The sequence below is a fragment of the Heterodontus francisci genome, chromosome 1, assembly GCF_036365525.1.
Source record: "Heterodontus francisci isolate sHetFra1 chromosome 1, sHetFra1.hap1, whole genome shotgun sequence".
In the NCBI taxonomy this organism is placed as follows: Eukaryota; Metazoa; Chordata; class Chondrichthyes; order Heterodontiformes; family Heterodontidae; genus Heterodontus; species Heterodontus francisci.
The window spans coordinates 97,573,521-97,593,291 of NC_090371.1; the positions used below are offsets into that span (position 1 = coordinate 97,573,521).

The window sequence follows — 19,771 nt, forward strand, 5'->3', positions numbered from 1 at the left end:
AGTGAAATTGACAAGAATTTCACCAATAATAAAATATTCCGATTTGCCTGTTTTCACATTTTCCACAATGAATTCATCTGTCATAATTTTTCCCCATGCAGTTTATGTCCCTTTGTAACTTTCTGCTGCCATCTACATAAAGGGTATTAGAAATCTGGAATTCTCTCCCCAAAAGCTATGGATGCTGCCTCAATTAAAATTTTCAAGACTTAAATAGACTGAGATTTATATTATGTATGATATCCAGGAATATGAATCAAAGACAGGTAAATGGTGTTAGATACAGATCAACAATTATCTAATTAAATGATTGAACAGACTCTGGGCTGAATTGACTGCTTTTGTTTGGATATATCCATCTACATATATATTGAACAACTTCTACACTTTCTAATATAAAGACTACTAAAAGAAGTAGAATAAAAGCAAAATACTGCAGATGCTGGAAATCTGAAATAAAAACAGATGCTGGAAATACTCAGCATGTCTGGCAGTATTTGTGGAGAGAGAAGCAGAGTTAACGTTTCAGGTCAGTGACCCTACATCAGAACTGGCAAATATTAGAAATGTAAAAGGTTTTAAGCAAGTAAAGTGTGGGTGGGGCCAGAGATAACAAAAGAGAAGGTGTTGATAGGACATGGTCACAGAGAATAACTGACCAGAAGGTCATGGAGCAAAGGCAAACGGTATGTTAGTGGTGTGCTGAAAGACCAAGCGTTCGTACAGAGAGAGTGTTAATGGACAGAAAGCTGAACAGCTGGCCCCAAGCACAAACATGAAAAAAATAGTGGGTAGGTACAGTAGAAACAAACTTTAAAAAAAAAAACACATTAAAAAATAAAAAGGAAAAAATAACTAAAAATGAAAAGGGGGCCCGTCATGCTCTGAAATTATTGAACTCCATGTTCAGTCCGGCAGGCTGTAGCGTGCTGAATTGGTAAATGAGGTGCTGCTCCTCAAGCTTGCGTTGATGTTCACTGGAACACTGCAGCAATCCCAGGACAGAGATGTGGGCATGAGTGCAGGGGGGAGTTGAAATGGCCAACAACCGGAAGCTCGGGTTGATGCTTTCGGACTGAGCGGAGGTTTTCGCAAAGTGGTCACCCAGTCTGCGTTTGGTTCCCCCCAATGTAGCAGAGACCACATTGTGAGCACCTTTGTTTAGAAACTGTTCTTAAGTCCAATTTTTATTCACCTTCTGCTCAAGATCTATGATTCTTCTAACACTTTCTTTGTAGTCCTCCCACTTTCCACCTGACAGACAAATTATCTCAAATTCTATACCTTACCCGTAGTAAGACACCTTCTCCTGTCATCCCTGTCTCTCTAAATCAAGTCCTTGTGATAATGGTGTTCCTGCCATTGTGTTAGGTCAGGAATTCCACAATATCAACCCAGTTACAGTGAAATAACCATGGTAGAAGTTCTAAATCAGGATGCTGAGTGACTTGAGTTTATGGTATTACCATTTTGCTGCTCTTGTCCTTCAATAGCAACAACAACTTGCATTTATATAACACCTTCAACATTGTCAAGTGTCCCATGGTGCTACCAAGGTGGTAGAGGTCCTGTAACGGAGGTGCTGTTGAAGTAACCTTGGTGAATTACTACATTGCATCTCGTAGGTTGTACTTATGGCGGCTATAACCTGGAGACGGGGGTGTCAATTAAATGAACTGTTTGGATATTGTCAAGCTTCTTGAGGATTGTTGGAGTTACACTCATCCATGTGAGTGATGTGTATTCCATCACACTCATGACCTGAATATTTTCAATGGTAGAGATGCATTGAGGAATCACAGATGATTCACCTGTTGCAGATTACCCACCCTTTACCCTATTCCTGTAGCTATGATGTATGTATGATTGGTCTGGTTCAGCTGATCAGTGGTGACCCAAACATGTTGATGAGGGATTTGGTAATGCTGATGCCATTGAAGGCAAAGGGGATATTGCTGCGCTTGCTCTCGTTTGAGGGAGTCATTACCTGGCACTTTTGTGGCATTAATGTTATGCTTGTCACTTGTCTACCCAAGGCTAGCTATTCCAGCATTTTTTGTTTTTATAGATACCACAGCTTGTTGTAGGCTGGAATGTGCTGCTTCATTATTGGAAGAGTTGTGAATGGAGTACAACACTGGAATCAGGAACAAACAGCCCCTCTCCTGACTTTGTGATGGAGGGAAGGTTATTGATTTGAAGATTGTTGGGTGTAGGATGCTTCCCTGAGGAATTCCTGCAGCAATGTCTTGATTCTGTAATGACTGGCCTTTGACAACAACTACCACCCTCATTTGTGTCAAGTTACTGGAGGGATTTACTTGACCTCCATTGTCTTGTTTTGGTACAGCTTCTTGGTGCGATACTCAGTCAAATTGTCGACCAAACTGAATTAAAAAAAAAAATCCTTGGCCTTACCCCCCCCCTTTACATTTGCAACATCCTCCAATCTTGTATACTACTCCGTGTCCCCAACTCTTGACACTATGGCCTCTTTTGCATTCTTCATCTGTGCTCAACCTTTAGTCACAGCTTTCATATGTCTTGGTCCTACATTCTTGAGCCCTCTCTTTAAACCCCTCTTCTTTGCTACCTCCCTCGCCTTCAAAAGGCTCCTTTAAAATCTATCCATTTGAATATGCTTTCAGTCACATCCCTTGTGTATTTTCCCAACTTTGCATTTTTACCCCTGGTATATGTAAGGCATTTTATCATGTTACATCGAGTCTACAGCATAAAAACAGACTATTTGGCCCACTGGTCTATGCCAGTGTTTATGCTTCACGCAAGCCTCCTCCCAGCCCTCTTCATCTAACCCCTATAGCGTACTCTAACATACCATAGATTACTAAATTTTCTGTTTGTCTTTTGCGGATTAATCCAAACAGGAATATTTACTGAAAGTAAGAACCACAGTCTGCAAGCATTAACCTGTGCAATGCGCAATTTCTGTCATTGAGTTTTCCATGGATTCCTTGCCTTAGAGTGAAGATCACAAATGGCCTTTTGATAAATTTATGTGGGGAAAACTGGCAGTGTTTTTTATAGCTCAATTTCTCTCAAGGGTTCAGTCAGGCCGGGAAGGATGTGAGCTCGTAACAGTGAGGAAGATTAAGAAGTGGGATCATTTTCACCATCCTGGAAGAAGGCAATTTCATCTCTTTGTGTACTATGGTGGATGTTATGAATGGCCAATCTTGCTTCACAGTTTTGCAGTGGGAATGTGAATTTTATTAAGGAACATAGGAAATAGAAGCAGGAGTAGGCCATTCGGTCCCTCAAGCCTGCTTTGCCATTGAATTAGATCATGGCTGATCTTCTACCTCAATGCCATTTTCCTGCACTATCCCCATAACCCTCGATATCTTTAATATCTAGAAATCTAACGATCTCTGTCTTGAATATACTCGATGACTGACTGAGCCTCCACAGCCCTCTGGGGTAGTGAATTCCAAAGATTCACCACCTTCTGAGTGAAAACATTTCTCCTCATCTCAGTCCTAAATTGCCTACCTCATTCTGAGACTATGTCCCTCAGTTCTAGACCCCCCCCCAACCAGCCAGGGGAAATATCCTTCCTGCATCTACCCTGTCGAGCCCTGGAAGAATTATGTATGCCTCAATGAGATCACCTCTCATTCTTGTAAACTCTGGAGAATATAGGCCCAGTCTCTTCAGTCTCTCCTCATGGGACAATCCTGCCATCCCAGCAATCAGTCTTGTTAATCTTTGTTGCGCTCCCGCTATGGCAAGTATATCCTTCCTTGGGTAAGAGGACCAAAACTGTAAACAATACCCCAGGTACCGTCTTATCAAGATTCTATACAATTGCAGAAAACCTGCTTTACTCTGCACTCAAATCCTCTTGCAATGAAGGCCAACATACCATTTGCCTTCCTAATTGCTTGCTGCACCTGCATGTTAGCTTTCAGTGACTTATGAACAAGGACACCCTGGTCCTTTTGGACATCAACACTTCCCAATCCATCAGCATTTAAGAAATACTTTACATTTCTGTTTTTTCTTCCAAGTGGATAACTTCACATTTTTCCACATTATATTCCATGTGCCATGTTCTTGGCCACTCATTTAGCTTGGCTAAATCCCCCAGCACCTCCTTGCATCCTCCTCACAACTAGCATTCCCACCTAGTTTTGTGTCATCAGCAAGATAGGAAATATTACATTTGGTTCCCACATGCAAATCATTGAATTAGATTGTGAATAGCTGTTGTTGAAGCACTGATCCTTGTGGTACCCCACTAGTCACAGCCTGACGATCTGAGAATGACCCATTTATTCGTACACTCTGTTTGTGAACCAATTCTCAATCCATGTGAGTATATTACCCCCAATCCCTTGTGTTTTAATTTTGCTTACTAACCTCCTTTGTAGGACCTTAGCGTAAGCCTTCTGAATATACAAATTTATACTATAATCACTGAACTCAAACTGAATTGAGAAGGTCTTCTTGAAGGAAGTGTGATACCTTACAGGTGTAGGGTGCCTGGCAAAGTCTGTCTTATGTTGCCAATTTTCATTGTGTACTTAAAATGTCTTGGTATTGATGCACAACTGCTAGTGTCATCCTCCCATTAGCATACAGTTCACATATCTACACATATTCAACAACATGTTGCTGAAAGTGCATCATCAACTGGGTTTAAAATTTCTCGTGGGCAGGGTTTTAGATCTGGACTTCTCCCAGAACTATTCTGTAGCAATTAAATGGAATTTTATTAATGTTGTTTTCAACTGTACTGATGAGGACTGTAATTCACAAACCTGCAACTCCTGGTTTTGCTGGTTTAGCTGCCCCTGATGCTGCAAGCTTCACATTGTTTTTACTGCAATGCAACAGAACTTCCACCACATAAGTGGGATCCAGCTCTCCAGTGTGAGGCTTAACGTTAGATTTCAGACATTATTGAAAGCCTCCTGAAAATCCAATACACCACATTCACTGGTTCCCCTTATCTGTTCTGCTAGTTACATCCTCGAAAAACTCTCTCAGGTTTGTCAAACATAATTTCCCTTTCATAACTCCATGTTGACTTTGCCCAGTCTACCATTATTTTCTAAGTGTCCAGTTTTCACGTCCTTTATAATAGATTCTAGCATTTTCCCTATTACTAATGTCAGACTAACAGGTCTGTAGTTCCCGGTTATCTCTGTCCTTCCTTCCTTAAATGGAGGAGTTACATTTGCTACCTTCTAATCTGCAGGAACTGTTCCAGAATCTATAGCATTTTTGAAGATGACCAACAACGCATCCACTATCTCTATGGCCACTTCTTCAAACACGCTGGGATGTAGATCATCAGGTCCAGGGGGTTTATCAACTTTCAGTTCCGTTAATTTCTCAGTACTATATTTTTACTAATACTAATTTCTTTAGTTCCTCATTCTTGCTAGGCCCTTTGTTTCACTAGTATTCCTGGGAGGTTTTTTTGTGTCTTCCTCTGTGAAGACGGGCACAAAGTATTTGTTTACTTTTTCTGACCTTTCCTTATTTCCCATTATAAATTCTCCTGTGTCAGCTTGTAGAGGGCCTACATTTGGCTTTGCTACTCTTTTCCTTTTTACTTACCTAAAAAAGCATTTTCAGTCCATTTTTATGTTTCTCACCGGTTTACTTTCATGTTCTATTTTCTCTTTCTTTGCCAGTTTCTTGGTCCTCCTTTGCTGAATTCTAATATGCTCCCAATCCTCAGGCTTACTACTTTTTTGGCAACTTGATAAGCCTCTTCATTTGATCTGATACAGTCTTTAACTTCTCTTATTAATCATGATTGGATCACCTTTCCTGCTGGAATTTTGTGTTTCAAAGGAATGTAAATTAGTTGTAAACCATGTATTCATTCATTAAATGCTAGCCATTACCTGTCTACCGTCAAACCTTTTGATGTAATTTCCCAATCTACCACAGCCAGTTTGCCCCTCATGCCTTCGTAGTTTCCTTTGTTTAGATTTAAGACCGTAGTTTTAGATCACTTTCAAACTTAGTGTAAAGTTCTATCATATTATGGTCACTCTTCGCGAGAGGCTCCTTCACAATGACATTATTAATTAGCCCTTTCTCATAGCACAATACTAGATCTAAAATAGCCCATTCGTTAGTTGGTTCCTCAACATACTGTTCTAGAAAACCATCTCATATACATTCCAGGAATTCATCCTCCAGAGCATTAGTGGGAATTAGGTTTGCTCAGTCTATATATAGATTGAAGTACCCCGTGATTACTGTATTACCCTTTTTACATGCACCTGTAATTTCTTGATTTATACTATGCCCGACATTACCACAACTGTTTGGCCTATAAACAACTCCTACCAATGTTTCCTGCTCCTTGCTGTTTCTTATCTCCACCCAAACTGATTCGACATCTTTTATCTCGCAATCTAAGATCCTCTGTCACTAATGTACTGATCTCATAATTTAGTAACAGCGCTACTCCAGCCACTTTTCCTTTTTGCCTATCCTTCCTAAATGTCGAATACCCTTGGAAGTTCAGTTCCCAGCCTTGGTCACCCTGCAACCATGTCTCCATAATGACTATTGGATCATACCTGTTTACTTCCATTTGTGCCATCAATTCATCTAGCTGCTTGTGAATGCTATGTGTAATCGGATAGAGTGCCTTTAATTCTGTTTTTTAAAAAATTATTTTTGCAACCTCTATCTTTATCTGTTGGCACACTCTTAAATTTGTACACTCTGTCTCTTCCTGCCACACTCAGATTATCAATTCCCTTATCTCTTGCTTTGTTCTCTCTCTTTAATTTATCACATCTTCCCTCACTTGATCCCTTGCCCCCACTATTTTGTTTAAAGCCCTCTCTACCGCCCTAGTTATGATTCTCCGATCACTGGTCCCAGCACGGTTCAGGTGAGGACCGTCCCAACAGTACAGCTCCCACTTTACCCAGTACTGCTGCTAGTGCCCCATGAATCAAAACCTCTTTTCTCTCACACCAACCTTTGAACCACATATTTAATTCTCTAATCTTAGTTACCCTACTCCATTTTGCTCTTGGCTCAGGTAGTAATGCAAAGATTATTACCTTTGAGGTTTGGCTTTTTAATTTCGCGCCTAGCTGGTCATACTCTCTAAGCAGAACCTCTTTCCTAGTCATACCTATGTCATTGGTACCGACGTGGACCACAGCAACTGGATCCTCCCCCTCACTGCAAGTTCCTCTCCAGCCCAGAATATATGTCCCGAGCCCTGGCACCTGGCAGGCAACGTGGTCTTCTGGACTCTCACTCTTGGCTGCAGAAAACTGTGTCTGTTCCCCCTGACTATACTGTCCCTTACCACCACTGCATTCTTATTAACGTCTCCCTGCTTGAATGGCTTCCGGTGCCATGATCAGTTCGCTCATCCACCCTACAGCTCGTACTTTTGTCCATGCAGGCTGCAAGAACCTCGAACCTGTTGGACAATTCTAAGGGCTGAGGCTCTTTCACTTCTACCTTCTTGATCTCCATACCTGCTTCACTCGCAGTCACACCCTCCTCTCCCTGACCATGGACCAGATCAGATGACCCTATCCTAAGGGGTGTGACCGCTTCCTGGAACAAAGTTTCCAGGCAACTCTCCCTCTCCCTGATGTGTCGCAGTGTTTGCAGCTCAGCCTCTAGTTCTATGCAGACACGACTGCAGATGTGTTTGCCTTGGATCAAATAGGTGTGCATGAGGTCCCACATTGTGCAGCTGCCATACATCACCTGCCCTGCCATTTTTATAGCTTTAAATTAATTAATTAGTAAACTGATTAAATTTTAATTAATGCCTCTAGTCCTGCCTGTGCTTCTATTAATATATCAATCAATGTTCTCCTTACCCTGTTAAGATAAATGGGAAATACTCACCAGCCAATCTAATAACTTTACTATTGTTAGTTAACCTTACTACCAATAAAACCTTGCAATTACTAAAATTACCCGGGTATTTTATTGGTGGGTGAGTATTTTTCTCAAAAATAAATGAGAAAAATACTCACCCACCAATAAAGTACCTGTTTTCCAGTTATGTCACATTTTGATTTGCTCTGAACACGGCCTTGCTTCTTTCCCCTGCTCTGTTAAACTCTCCGCCTCTCTGGCTCTGGCTCTTGCCCTCTCTCTCATTTTTCTCTGGCGCTCTCCCTCTCTCTTTTCTCTGGCTTGCTCGCTCTCTCTCTTGTGCTCTGGCGCTCTCTCGCGTGCTCTGGCGCTCTCTACGGCTTCCTCTCTTTCTCCGGCTCTGGCCCTGTCTCTTGCGCGCCCGCTCTCTGTCTGTCTCTCAGCCGCCACTTTGTTAAACTTCCCGCTGATCTCCCAAGCAAAGAGGGTTGATGGGGACTTTTTGCTTCAGTTGACACGTGCCTCTTTAAGCACGTTACATATCACAATTTATCCTGTTCTCAATCCAAAAAATAAGTACTTTTATACCTCTAATTCCAATAGCTTATTTCTAATGTTGCATTATTATTCAAGAAAAATGTTGCACCTATTTGAATCTTTGCAAAAATTAAAGTTGCATTTCTTTCCCAAGTGATTCCCTTTAGTGGTGCTTTGTCCAGACAAATTCCTATTTTTGTCATTTTCTGATCATCATTAATAATTTTATTGTTTGTATTTACCAAAGTACTAGTCGTTTCTCCCCCTCAATGTAGTTGAAAATGGTAAGCTGAGATTGTTTTTTTTTTCCGACTGGTTTCAGAATCAGCCGCATTCTGCACACTAGGTGGCAGCTTACTACACAAACTGGTAACTGATCAACATTTCTTGTCTCTTGTTTCATCATTTCTTAATTTTAAAACCATGCATGCCGACATGAAGGAAAATCAAAACCTTTGGAGCACTTCTAATTGGCTCTGTCCTTCTGGCTCTTGAACTGATCAGGAAGATCTTAAGTTAGCGTGTTTCTTTTCCTCATATCCACACGCAATAGGATTCTAATGGGAACTGGGTTGGCACATTCTTGTCTTTTTTTCATACGTTTATACAAATAATATGAAATGAAAGGCCATTTGGCTCAAGCAGTCTGTTATTGTTTATCCTTTGTATCCCTTTATTTCCATAGCCTTCAACCATCTCTCCTATTTTTGTATTTTTGAAATTGTAAGCTTAAAAAATTTGTTCAATAGTTTAGCGTATACGTGTGTACAGTACAAATTAATTTGAATGGTGTTAAAATGTATGACTTGTAAACTAGTTGCTATAGCAAATGAGATGTATATTTCCACATTATATTGCCACACTAAATCCACATTTTGTAATTTTATATGTAGATTCTTAATTGCTTTTTTTTTTTAGCCCTGCCATGTGATCTACACAGACTACAGACCAACACCTCTGCAGCACTATATTTTTCCAGCAGGAGGCGATGGATTGCATCTAGTAGTCGATGAAAATGTAAGTGAAGCAGACTTCAAATGCATCGTATAAATTTGATATATGAAATTATATTATTTATGCCATGCATAATTTATGCAATGCACAAAATTATTTGGGGGGTTATTTTTGCCAGAAAAATGGTTGACAAGCAATTGAAACTTGGTGGTGGAGGGCACCTGACTGCCCAACTGACCGCAAGTCTGCCTAATACAAGTTGCGCATGTGCCTGTAAAGGTCCGAGCAGCCGTCTGCCTGTTTCTGGAGCTGAGGGTGGGAATGTTTGAATTTGCAAATCAAATCCTATGTTGGTTGTAGGATCCTGGTGGCAATTTTCAGCAAAAATGGGTGAAATGTCTTTAAAGGAATCGCAGGAGGCTGCTCAAAAAATAGGTGATAAAATGTATTTTCATTTTTGTGAGGCCAGTGTTCCTCTACTGCCAGTGAATGCAAGGCCTTCCGTGCCCGCCCCCTATTCGCTCACCAGCTGTCCCAATTGAATGAGGCCCAAACCAATTAATGGGTTGATTTTCCTGATTCTGACTTGGTCTGCTGTGACAATTTAACACTTGTTCCTGGCAGAAGTCCAAAATTACTCCCATGGTGGCATAGTTAATTGCTCCTGAATATACTTGGAATGTTATGTGGCGAATTGCTCATAGTTTAAACATGAACAATTAATGGAGTATTTGTGATGCTTCACAATTTGTCAAACTAATTTTTTGAAATCAGGCCTATAAACGAACTAGCTGTCCTTGCTTCATGTGGTTACAAATCTGTATGTTTGAGGCATGTCCTGTCAATTTGTTTTTGGGTTCTCATTTTAATCTATTTTCAGTTATCCATAAGTAGAAATATTATCAGAATGTTTTTTAAAATAAACAAGCACAGGCAACTATATATATATTAAATCAGATGATTGTGACATCTTAGAAAAGGCTCAACAGTAATACCCAATTTATGTCAACACCATTTACAGTTTGTGATAATTTGGCTAGAGCACTTATTAATCATTTATTTGTGCTTGTATATTAGGCATCTTGCTATGATTTTACTTCAAATATTGTGTTCCCAGATTTTCCTTACCTGTTCATAACCAATTTTAAAAGTTCAAAAGTGTTAATTATCATAGTGAAAAGCGGTAACTATGCGACAGTTATTTTGAAAATTGGAAAATAAACTGTTTTCTGGAAATAACAAATCCTGATGAAAATGAATAGGGCAAAGAAAATATGCCAGGACTAACTCTGCCCCAGCTTGACGGAGGGAGCACTATTGATTCACTGACCATTCTTTTGCATCAGAAATCCATTTTCATCAAGTTGTTCACTGATTCTAATTGCAAGTTTCATCAGAACAGCAAAAATGGATGTAGAGCAGCTACTTTTGTAGTACCCTGCAGGATTGAGTACAGTTTCTGCCTCGGTTTAATTTCTTTTGGTCTGTGACCTGTTTTATTCAAGTCGTCAATTCACAAAAAAAGCAAATGGAGCCAGAAATGTTGCGTGACTTGCAAAAGTAGATTAATAAACATGCTCTGCAAGATCATACTGCAGAAATAGTGGTAGGTTTGCATTTCAGAATCCTGAAGGGTATAAATAATGGGACTGCAGCACTAAGTTTCATGCACTGCTTCTGGCAATGTAGCTATTATCAGGCATTCAATCCTTTTTGTATAGGTTTGTTCAAATGCCAGTATAAGTGTTAAATGTTCCAGATTTGCTGTGGCATGCATTAGGCTGGAGAAAGTTTAATTGTGTATTGTGCGATTTCTCAAAGCATGTGTTCCCAGCAAAAACCAGAGTTAAATTAATCATGCGACTGATAACTTTAGAGTTGCCTCTTGCTGCTCAAGGAATATCACCACAATAAATATATCGAGATTCCCCCACCCCCCCCCCCCCCCAAGGTTTTAAGAAGTGTGTTAACTCATTTCGAAGAAATACATTTCAAAGCCATTGAAAGCAGAAAACCAGGCAGAGCTGGCTAGTTGCTGTGAGAACTATTGAAGTAAACTACACCCAGAAGACGATGACCGCTTGACTTCAATTTGCCCCAAAAGTGAATTAGAATAGGGGCTAGTTCTAAAGTACAGAGGTTTCCAGAAATTCAGAACTGATCAGAAGAAAAGACAGGTGGTTCATGTTTTTGGTGTGTATTTGCTGGAGCAGTTTAATTTTCATTTGCTGGTTTTGATCAGAAAACATGCAAATTTAGCTGTGCAGAATGATTTTGGCGTTGGAAACGGGGAAATAATTTTTAGCATGATGGATGCAAAAAGATGATAGTACTTTCTCTCCAACTCTATAACCAGTCATGATGCCAATGAGTGTTTATTCTTCAGGAAAATGTATTTATTAAATTTCTTTTTGTATATAAAAGGGAGATTTTAGAGAAGATAACTTCAACACAGCCATGCAGGTACTGAGAGATGCTGGTGATCTTGCAAAGGGTGATCCGAAAGGGCGGAAAGGAGGAACTAAAGGTACTAGAAAATAAACTAACAGTGATTTGTTTGTAACCAGTTGCAAGACCATGCAGTGAAATGTTGATGCAAGATTTAGGGTTTGTAACTTTACTGAGGTTTTTTTAAAATACTGCACCTGGTAGTTCCATGCACCATTTTTATTGTAACTTGAAATCTAGTTTCTACTTAAGTCGTATCTTCTGTAGCTTGTGATGCTTATCTGAAGCTTGTCTTCTCCCTCCTGAGATTAGTTGGAAAGAAATAATTGTACTCATTACTGTTGGGTGGGTTGAGTTTGAGAGTGGACATTTCCATAAAATCATACAGTTTTGAAGCATGAGGCCATTTGCCTCATTGCATGAGCTGTCTCCTTGAAAGATATTTCGACTTAGTCATTTTTTTTTTAACCCCAATAATGTTAAGATGAAATGATTTTCTCAATATATATATCGAGCTCTTTAATAGCTATTATGGATTCTGCTTTCAGCATGTTTGTAATGGGGTATTCCCTAGACCAGCTGCAGTTTAAAAAAAAAAAATTCTAATCTCTCTTTTGGAGATGACCTCTTTAAGAACTCATTGACTAGTGACAATATTTTGCCCCATTTACATTAGCAAAACCTTTCATAAGTTTCTACATCTCTTCACTATCTCTCTTTGAATCAAAACAGCTCCAGTTTCTCTTATCGCTTTAAACACAGGCATGTGTGTTCATATCCAGGTGTGAGTAGAATGTACGTGTAATGATGTCCTGATATAATTCAGCAAATAGTATTCAGTACAACCCAGATTTAGTAGTGGATCATTTGAATGCATGACTAGCATATTTAACATAATCCAAGTTTTAAGGTCTCAAAAATAACAGTTGCTGAATTTAGGTGAAATGTGATGCATTACTTGTCTCTCCATTTTCCATGTTAGTATGAGGACAGACAGAATATTGCTGAATAACGTATAATTGATTCAAAAAATACACTCCTTTCCCTGACACTGCTGAAATGCCCATGCATGTTCCAAAATCTCCCAATTACTACAAATGTGTGTCATGGCTGTGACAGTATTGTGGCATTCATGTGCCATTGATTTGCTTCTAAATTTTATACTATTGATCTGCTAAATTGATAGTGGAGTTTTAGAGTCATACAGCACAGAAACAGGCCCTTCGGCCCACTGCGTCCATGCCGACCATAATGCCTATCTATACTAATCCCACCTGCCTGCATTAATTCCATATCCTTCTATGCCTTGCTCATTCAAGTACCTGTCCAGATGCCTCTTAAATGTCGCAACTGTTCCTGCCTCCACCACCTCCTCAGGCAGCTCATTCCAGATACCCACTATTCTTTGTGTGAAAAATTTACCCTTTTGATCCCCTTTAAACCTCCTCCCTCTCAGCTTAAATCTATGCCCTCTAGTTTTAGTCACCCCGACCATGGGAAACAGACTCTGCCTATCTACCCTATCTATGCCTCTCATAATTTTATATACCTCTATCATGTCCCCTCTCAGCCTCCTTCGCTCCAGGGAAAACAGACCCAGCCTATCCAATCTCTCTTTATAACTCAAGCCCACCAAACCAGGCAACATCCTTGTGAATCTTTTCTGCACAATCTCTAGCTTAATCACATCTTTCCTGTAGTGCTGTGACCAGAACTGTTCACACTACTCCAAATGCAACCTAACCAACATTATGTACAACTGTAACATGACGTCCCAACTCTTGTACTCAATGCCACGACCGATGAAGGCAAGCATGCCATCTGCCTTCACCACCCTGCCTACCTGTGTTGCCACTTTCAGGGAACTATGTACTTGCACGCCAAGGTCTCTCTGCTCAAGAACACACCCCAGGGCCCTGCCATTCACTGTATATGTCCTGCCCTGGTTTAACTTCCCAAAATGCATCACTTCACACTTGTCTGTGTTAAATTCCATTTGCCACTCCCTTGCCCACTTTCCCAGTTGATCTATATCCTGTTGTAACCTTAGACAACCTTCTTCACTGTCCACTATATGACCAATTTTGGTGTCATCTGCAAACTTGCTAATCATGCCCCTTAAATTCACATCGGAGTCATTAATATATATGCCAAACAACAGAGGGCCCAGCACTGATCCCTGTGGCACACCACTGGTCACCGGCCTCCTATCTGGAAAAACAACCCTCCACTACCACCCTCTTCCTCCTATCACCAAGCCAATTTTGTATCCAATTTGCTAGCTCACCCTGGATCCCACGTGTTCGAACCTTCTAGACCAGCCTACCATGCGGGACCTTATTTGTTTGTAATAGAACAAAGAACGAAGAACAGTACAGGCCCTCCAAGCCTGCACCGATCTTGATGCCTGCCTAAACTAAAACCTTCTGCACTTCCGGGGACTGTATCCCTCAATTCCCATCCTATTCATCTATTTGTCAAGATGCCTCTTAAACGTCGCTATCGTACCTGCTTCCACCACCTCTCCCGGCAGCAAGTTCCAGGCACTCACCACCCTTTGGGTAAAGAACTTGCCCCGCACATCCCCTCTAAACTTTGCCCCTCTCACCTTAAACCTATGTCCCCTAGTAACTGACTCTTCCACCCTGGGAAAAAGCTTCTGACTATCCACTCTGTCCATGCCTCTCATAACTTTGTAAATCTCTATCATGTCGCCCCTCCACCTCCGTCGTTCCAGTGAAAACAATCCGAGTTTATCCAACCTCTCCTCATAGCTAATGCCCTCCAGACCAGGCAACATCCTGGTAAACCTCTTCTGTACCCTCTCCAAAGCCTCCACGTCCTTCTGGTAGTGTGGCGACCAGAATTGCGCGCACTATTTTAAGTGTGGCCGAACTAAAGTTCTGTACAGCTGCAGCATGACTTGCCAATTTTTATACTCTATGCCCTGACCGATGAAGGCAAGCATGCCGTATGCCTTCTTGACTAACTTATCCACCTGCGTTGCCACTTTCAGTGACCTGTGGACCTGTACGCCCAGATCTCTCTGCCTGTCAATACTCCGAAGGGTTCTGCCATTTACTGTATACTTCCCACCTTTATTAGATCTTCCAAAATGCATTACCTCACATTTGTCCGGATTAAACTCCATCTGCCATTTCTCCGCCCAAGTCTCCAACCGATCTATATCCTGCTGTATCCTCTGACAAACCTCATCACTGTCGGCAACTCCACCAACCTTTGTGTCATCCGCAAACTTACTAATCAGGCCAGCTACATTTTCCTCCAAATCATTTATATATACTACAAACAGCAAAGGTCCCAGCACTGATCCCTGCGGAACACCACTAGTCACATCCCTCCATTCAGAAAAACACCCTTCCACTGCTACCCTCTGTCTTCTATGACAGAGCCAGTTCTGTATCTATCTTGCCAGCTCCCCTCTGATCCCATGTGACTTCACCTTTTGTACCAGTCTGCCATGAGGGACCTTGTCAAAGGCTTTACTGAAGTCCATATAGATAACATCCACTGCCCTTCCTTCATCAATCATCTTTGTCACTTCCTCAAAAAACTCAATCAAATTAGTGAGACACGACCACCCCTTCACAAAACCATGCTGCCTCTCGCTAATAAGTTCATTTGTTTCCAAATGGGAGTAAATCCTGTCCCGAAGAATTCTCTCTAATAATTTCCCTACCTCTGACGTAAGGCTCACCGGCCTATAATTTCCTGGATTATCTTTGCTACCCTTCTTAAACAAAGGAAGAACATTGGCTATTCTCTAGTCCTCTGGGACCTCACCTGTAGCCAATGAGGATGCAAAGATTTCTGTCAAGGCCCCACCAATTTCTTCCCTTGCCTCCCTCAGTATCCTAGGGTAGATCCCATCAGGCCCTGGGAACTTATCTACCTTAATGCTTTGCAAGACACCCAACACCACCTCCTTTTTGATAATGAGATGACTGAGACTGTCTACACTCCCTTCCCTAGGCTCATCATCCACCAAGTCCTTCTCTTTGGTGAATACTGATGCAAAGTACTCCTTTAGTAGCTCACCCATTTCCTCTGGCTCCACACATCGATTCCCTTCTCTGTCCTTGAGCTGGCCAACCCTTGCCCTAGTTACCCTCTTGCTCTTTATATATGTATAAAAAGCCTTGGGATTATCCTTAATCCTGTTTGCCAATGACTTTTCATGACCCCTTTTAGCCCTCCTGACTCCTTGCTTATGTTCCTTCCTACTGTCTTTATATTCCTTAAGGGATTCGTCTGTTCCTAGCCTTCCAGCCCTTACAAATGCTTCCTTTTTCTTTTTGACGGGGCTCACAATATCCCGCATTATCCAAGGTTCCCGGAACTTGCCAAACTTATCCTCCTTCCTCACAGGAACATGCTGGTCCTGGATTCTAATCAACTGACATTTGAAAGACTCCCACATGTCGGATGTTGGTTTACCCTCAAACAGCCGCCCCCAATCTAAATTCTTCAGTTCCTGCCTAATATTGTTATCATCAGCCTTCCCCCAATTTAGCACCTTCACCTGAGGACTACTCTTATCCTTATCCACAAGTACCTTAAAACTTATGGAATTATGGTCACTGTTCCCGAAATGCTCCCCTACTGAAACTTCGACCACCTGGCCGGGCTTATTTCCCAATACCAGGTCCAGTACGGCCCCATCCCTAGTTGGACTAGCAGAGAAGCTTCCCGCGTGAAGCTCCTAAATCCTGGAACATTTAGCTGCCAATCCTGTCCTTCCCTCAACTAAGCCTCTAATGGCAACATCATCATAGTTCCAAGTACTAATCCAAGCTAATAAACTAATAAAAACTGAAAATGCTGAAATACTCAGCAGATTTAAGGGGGCCTGTAATGACTGCTGAGAAAATCAAGAACAAGACTAATTGTTTAGGAAAATGGACATTATATGATGAGAGTTAAGTTTTAATTTGGCCATTTCTTCAGATGCATTCCGCGTTTTGTGACATTGGTTGTTATTTGATACGAGGTGTGTTCAAAGATGTTAGTGAACTTCTTGGCCATTGTAAAAAGTGCCTACCTCACAAGTCATTATACAGTCCTCACCACTTAGACCATCTTCACTTTTCATGGGCTATCGAGCAAATTTCAATAATAATTTGTCATCACCATAGGTGCCAATTACAAAGGAACTGACTATTTTGTGCAGTTCAGTACATGGCAGCTTTTTAAACACCAAGTCTTTTAAATATAGCTGCATTCAATCAGTATGTACTTTGCACCGTAAACAGGCAGATGTTTCAATGACAGAGACATTAGTGGAACAAGACATTGTCGCAGAGGTAGAACTGATCGTGCGTTCAATACATCAGCCGATGGAAGCTGCCTGAAGTTTCCATTGCCTCCCATAGTTGTTAACAGTTCAAACAGCTGATGGAAACTGTAAGAAGTCTCCAGCTGTTCGCATTGTTAACTGTGGGAATCACAGAATCGTTACAGGGCAGAATGAGGCCATTCGGCCCATCATGTCTGCACCGACTCTGCGTGAAAGAGCAACTCCCTCAGTTCTATTCCCTGGCCGCCGCCTCGTAACCCTGCACATTCTTCCTTTTCATGTAAGTGTTTATCTAATTTGCTTTTGAATGCTTCTGTTGAACCTGCCTCCCCACGCTTTCAGGCAGCGCATTCCAGACCTTAACCACTCACTGCATTTAAAGTTTTTCCTCTTGTCATTTTTGCTTCTCTTGGCTCGAGTTCTCGATCCTTTCACAAGTGGGAGCAGTTTCTCTTTACTCTGTCCAGACCCCTCATGATTTTGAATACCTCTATCAAATCACCTCTCAGCCTTCTCTTTTCCAAGGACAATAATCCTAACTTCTCCAATCTATCTTCATCGCTGAAATGCCTCATCCCTGGAACCACTCTCATGAATCTTTTCTGTACGCTCTCCAATGCCCTCAGGTCTTTCCGCAAGTGCGGCGCCCAGAACTGGACGCAATACTCCAGCTGAGGCTGAACTAGTGTCTTATGCTAGTTTTCTTGCTGTTGTACTGTATGCCCTTATTAATAAAGCCCATGATACTGTCTGCCCTTGCCTTTCTGTTGGTAGAGATCCTGGATTTGGAAGGTGCTGTTGCTGCAGTGCATCTTGTAGATGGTACACACTACTGCCACTGTGAGTTGGTGAGGTGAGAGTGACTGCCCTTGACATCAAGGCAGCATTTGACTGAGTCTGGCATCAAGGAACCCTAGCAACATTGAAGTCGATGGGAATCGGGAAAAAGTCTCCACTGGGTAGAGTCATACCTAGTGCAAAGGAAGATGGTTGTGGTTGTTGGAGGTCAATCATCTCAGCTCCAGGACATCACTGCAGGAGTTCCTCAGGGTAGTGTCCTAGGCCCAACCATTTTCAGCTGCTTCATCAATGACCTTTCTTCAATCATAAGGTCAGAAGTGGGGATGTTGGTTGATGATTGCACAATGTTCAGCACCATTCGTGACTCCTCAGGTACTGAAGCAGTCAGTGTAGAATTGCAGCAAGACCTGGACAGCTTGGGCTGATAAGTAGCAAGTAACATTCGTGCCACACAGGTACCAGGCAATGATCATCTCCAACAAGAGAGAATCTAACCATCACCCCTTGATAGTCAATGGCATTACAATCGTTGAATCCCCCACTATCAACATCCTGGGGGTTACCATTGACCAGAAACTGAACTGGAGTAGCTATTAACAATACTGTAGCTACAAGAGCAGGTCAGAGGCTAGGAATCCTGTGGTGAGTAACTCCCCAAAGCCTGTCCACCATCTACAAGGCACAAGTCAGGAGTGTGTTGGAATGCTCTCCACTTGCCTGGATAGGTGCAGCTGCAACAACACTCAGGAAGCTCCACACCATCCAAGACAAAGCAGCCCGCTTGATTGGCATCCCATCCACAAACATTCAGTTCCTCCACCACTGACTCAGTGGCAGCAGTGTGTACTGTCTACGTTGCACTGCAGCAACGCACCAAGGCTTCTTAGACAGCACCTTCCAAACCCGAGACCTTTATCAACTAGAAGGACAAGGGCAGCAAATGCATGGGAACGCCACCACCTGCAAGTTCCCCTCCAAGTCACGCGCCATCCTGACTTGGAACTATATCGCCATTCCTTTGGTGTCACTGGGTCAAAATCTTGGAACTCCCTAACAGCACTGTGCGTGTACCTACCTCACATGGACTGCAGCGGTTCAAGAAGGCAGCTCACCACCACCTCAAGGGCAATTTGGGATGGGCAATAAATTCATATATTAAGGGAAAGAGTAGGGCCCATTCGGGACCAAAGTGGAGCTGGAGGACACAGGTGAGGTTTTAAATTATTACTTTTCATCTGTGTTCACTATGGAGAAGGACGATGTAGGTGTGGAGATCAGGGAGGGGGATTGTGATATACTTGAACATATTAGCATTGAAAGGCAGGAAGTATTAGATATTTTAGCAGGCTTAAAAGTGGATAAATCCCCAGGCCCATATGAGGTGTATCCCAGGCTTGTTATGTGAGGCAAGGGAGGAGATAGCAGGGGCTCTGACACAAATTTTCAAATCCTCTCTGGCCACGGGAGAGGTACCAGAGGATTGGAGGACAGCGAATGTGGTGCCATTATTCCAGAAGGCTAGCAGGGATAAACCAGGTAATTGGAGGCCAGTGAGTCTAACATCACCGGTGGTAGGGAATCGATTGGAAAAAAATTCTGAGGGACAGGATTAATCTCCACTTGTAGAGGCAGGGATTAATCAGGGATAGTCAGCATGGGTTTGGCAGGGTGAGATCATGTCTAACTAACTTGATTGAATGTTTTCAGGAGGTGACTAGATGTGCAGATGAGGGTAAAACAGTTGATGTAGTCTACCTGGACTTCAGTAAAGCTTTTGATAAGGTCTTGCATGGGAGATTGGTTAAGAGGGTAAGAGCCCATGGGATCCAGGGCAATTTGGCAAATTGGATCCAAAATTGGCTCAGT

General features: G+C 41.9%; 1 protein-coding gene across 1 annotated transcript in view; it reads left to right on the forward strand.

Moving 5' to 3' along the window:
* The window catches only part of mtrex (Mtr4 exosome RNA helicase), a 215,437-nt gene that overhangs the window by 49,156 nt on the left and 146,510 nt on the right, over positions 1–19,771 (forward strand). The window contains exons 9-10 of the mRNA XM_068033040.1: positions 9,304–9,402; positions 11,764–11,866. Coding sequence (XP_067889141.1) covers positions 9,304–9,402; positions 11,764–11,866 — 202 coding nt within the window. The remainder of the gene's footprint in view (positions 1–9,303; positions 9,403–11,763; positions 11,867–19,771) is intronic.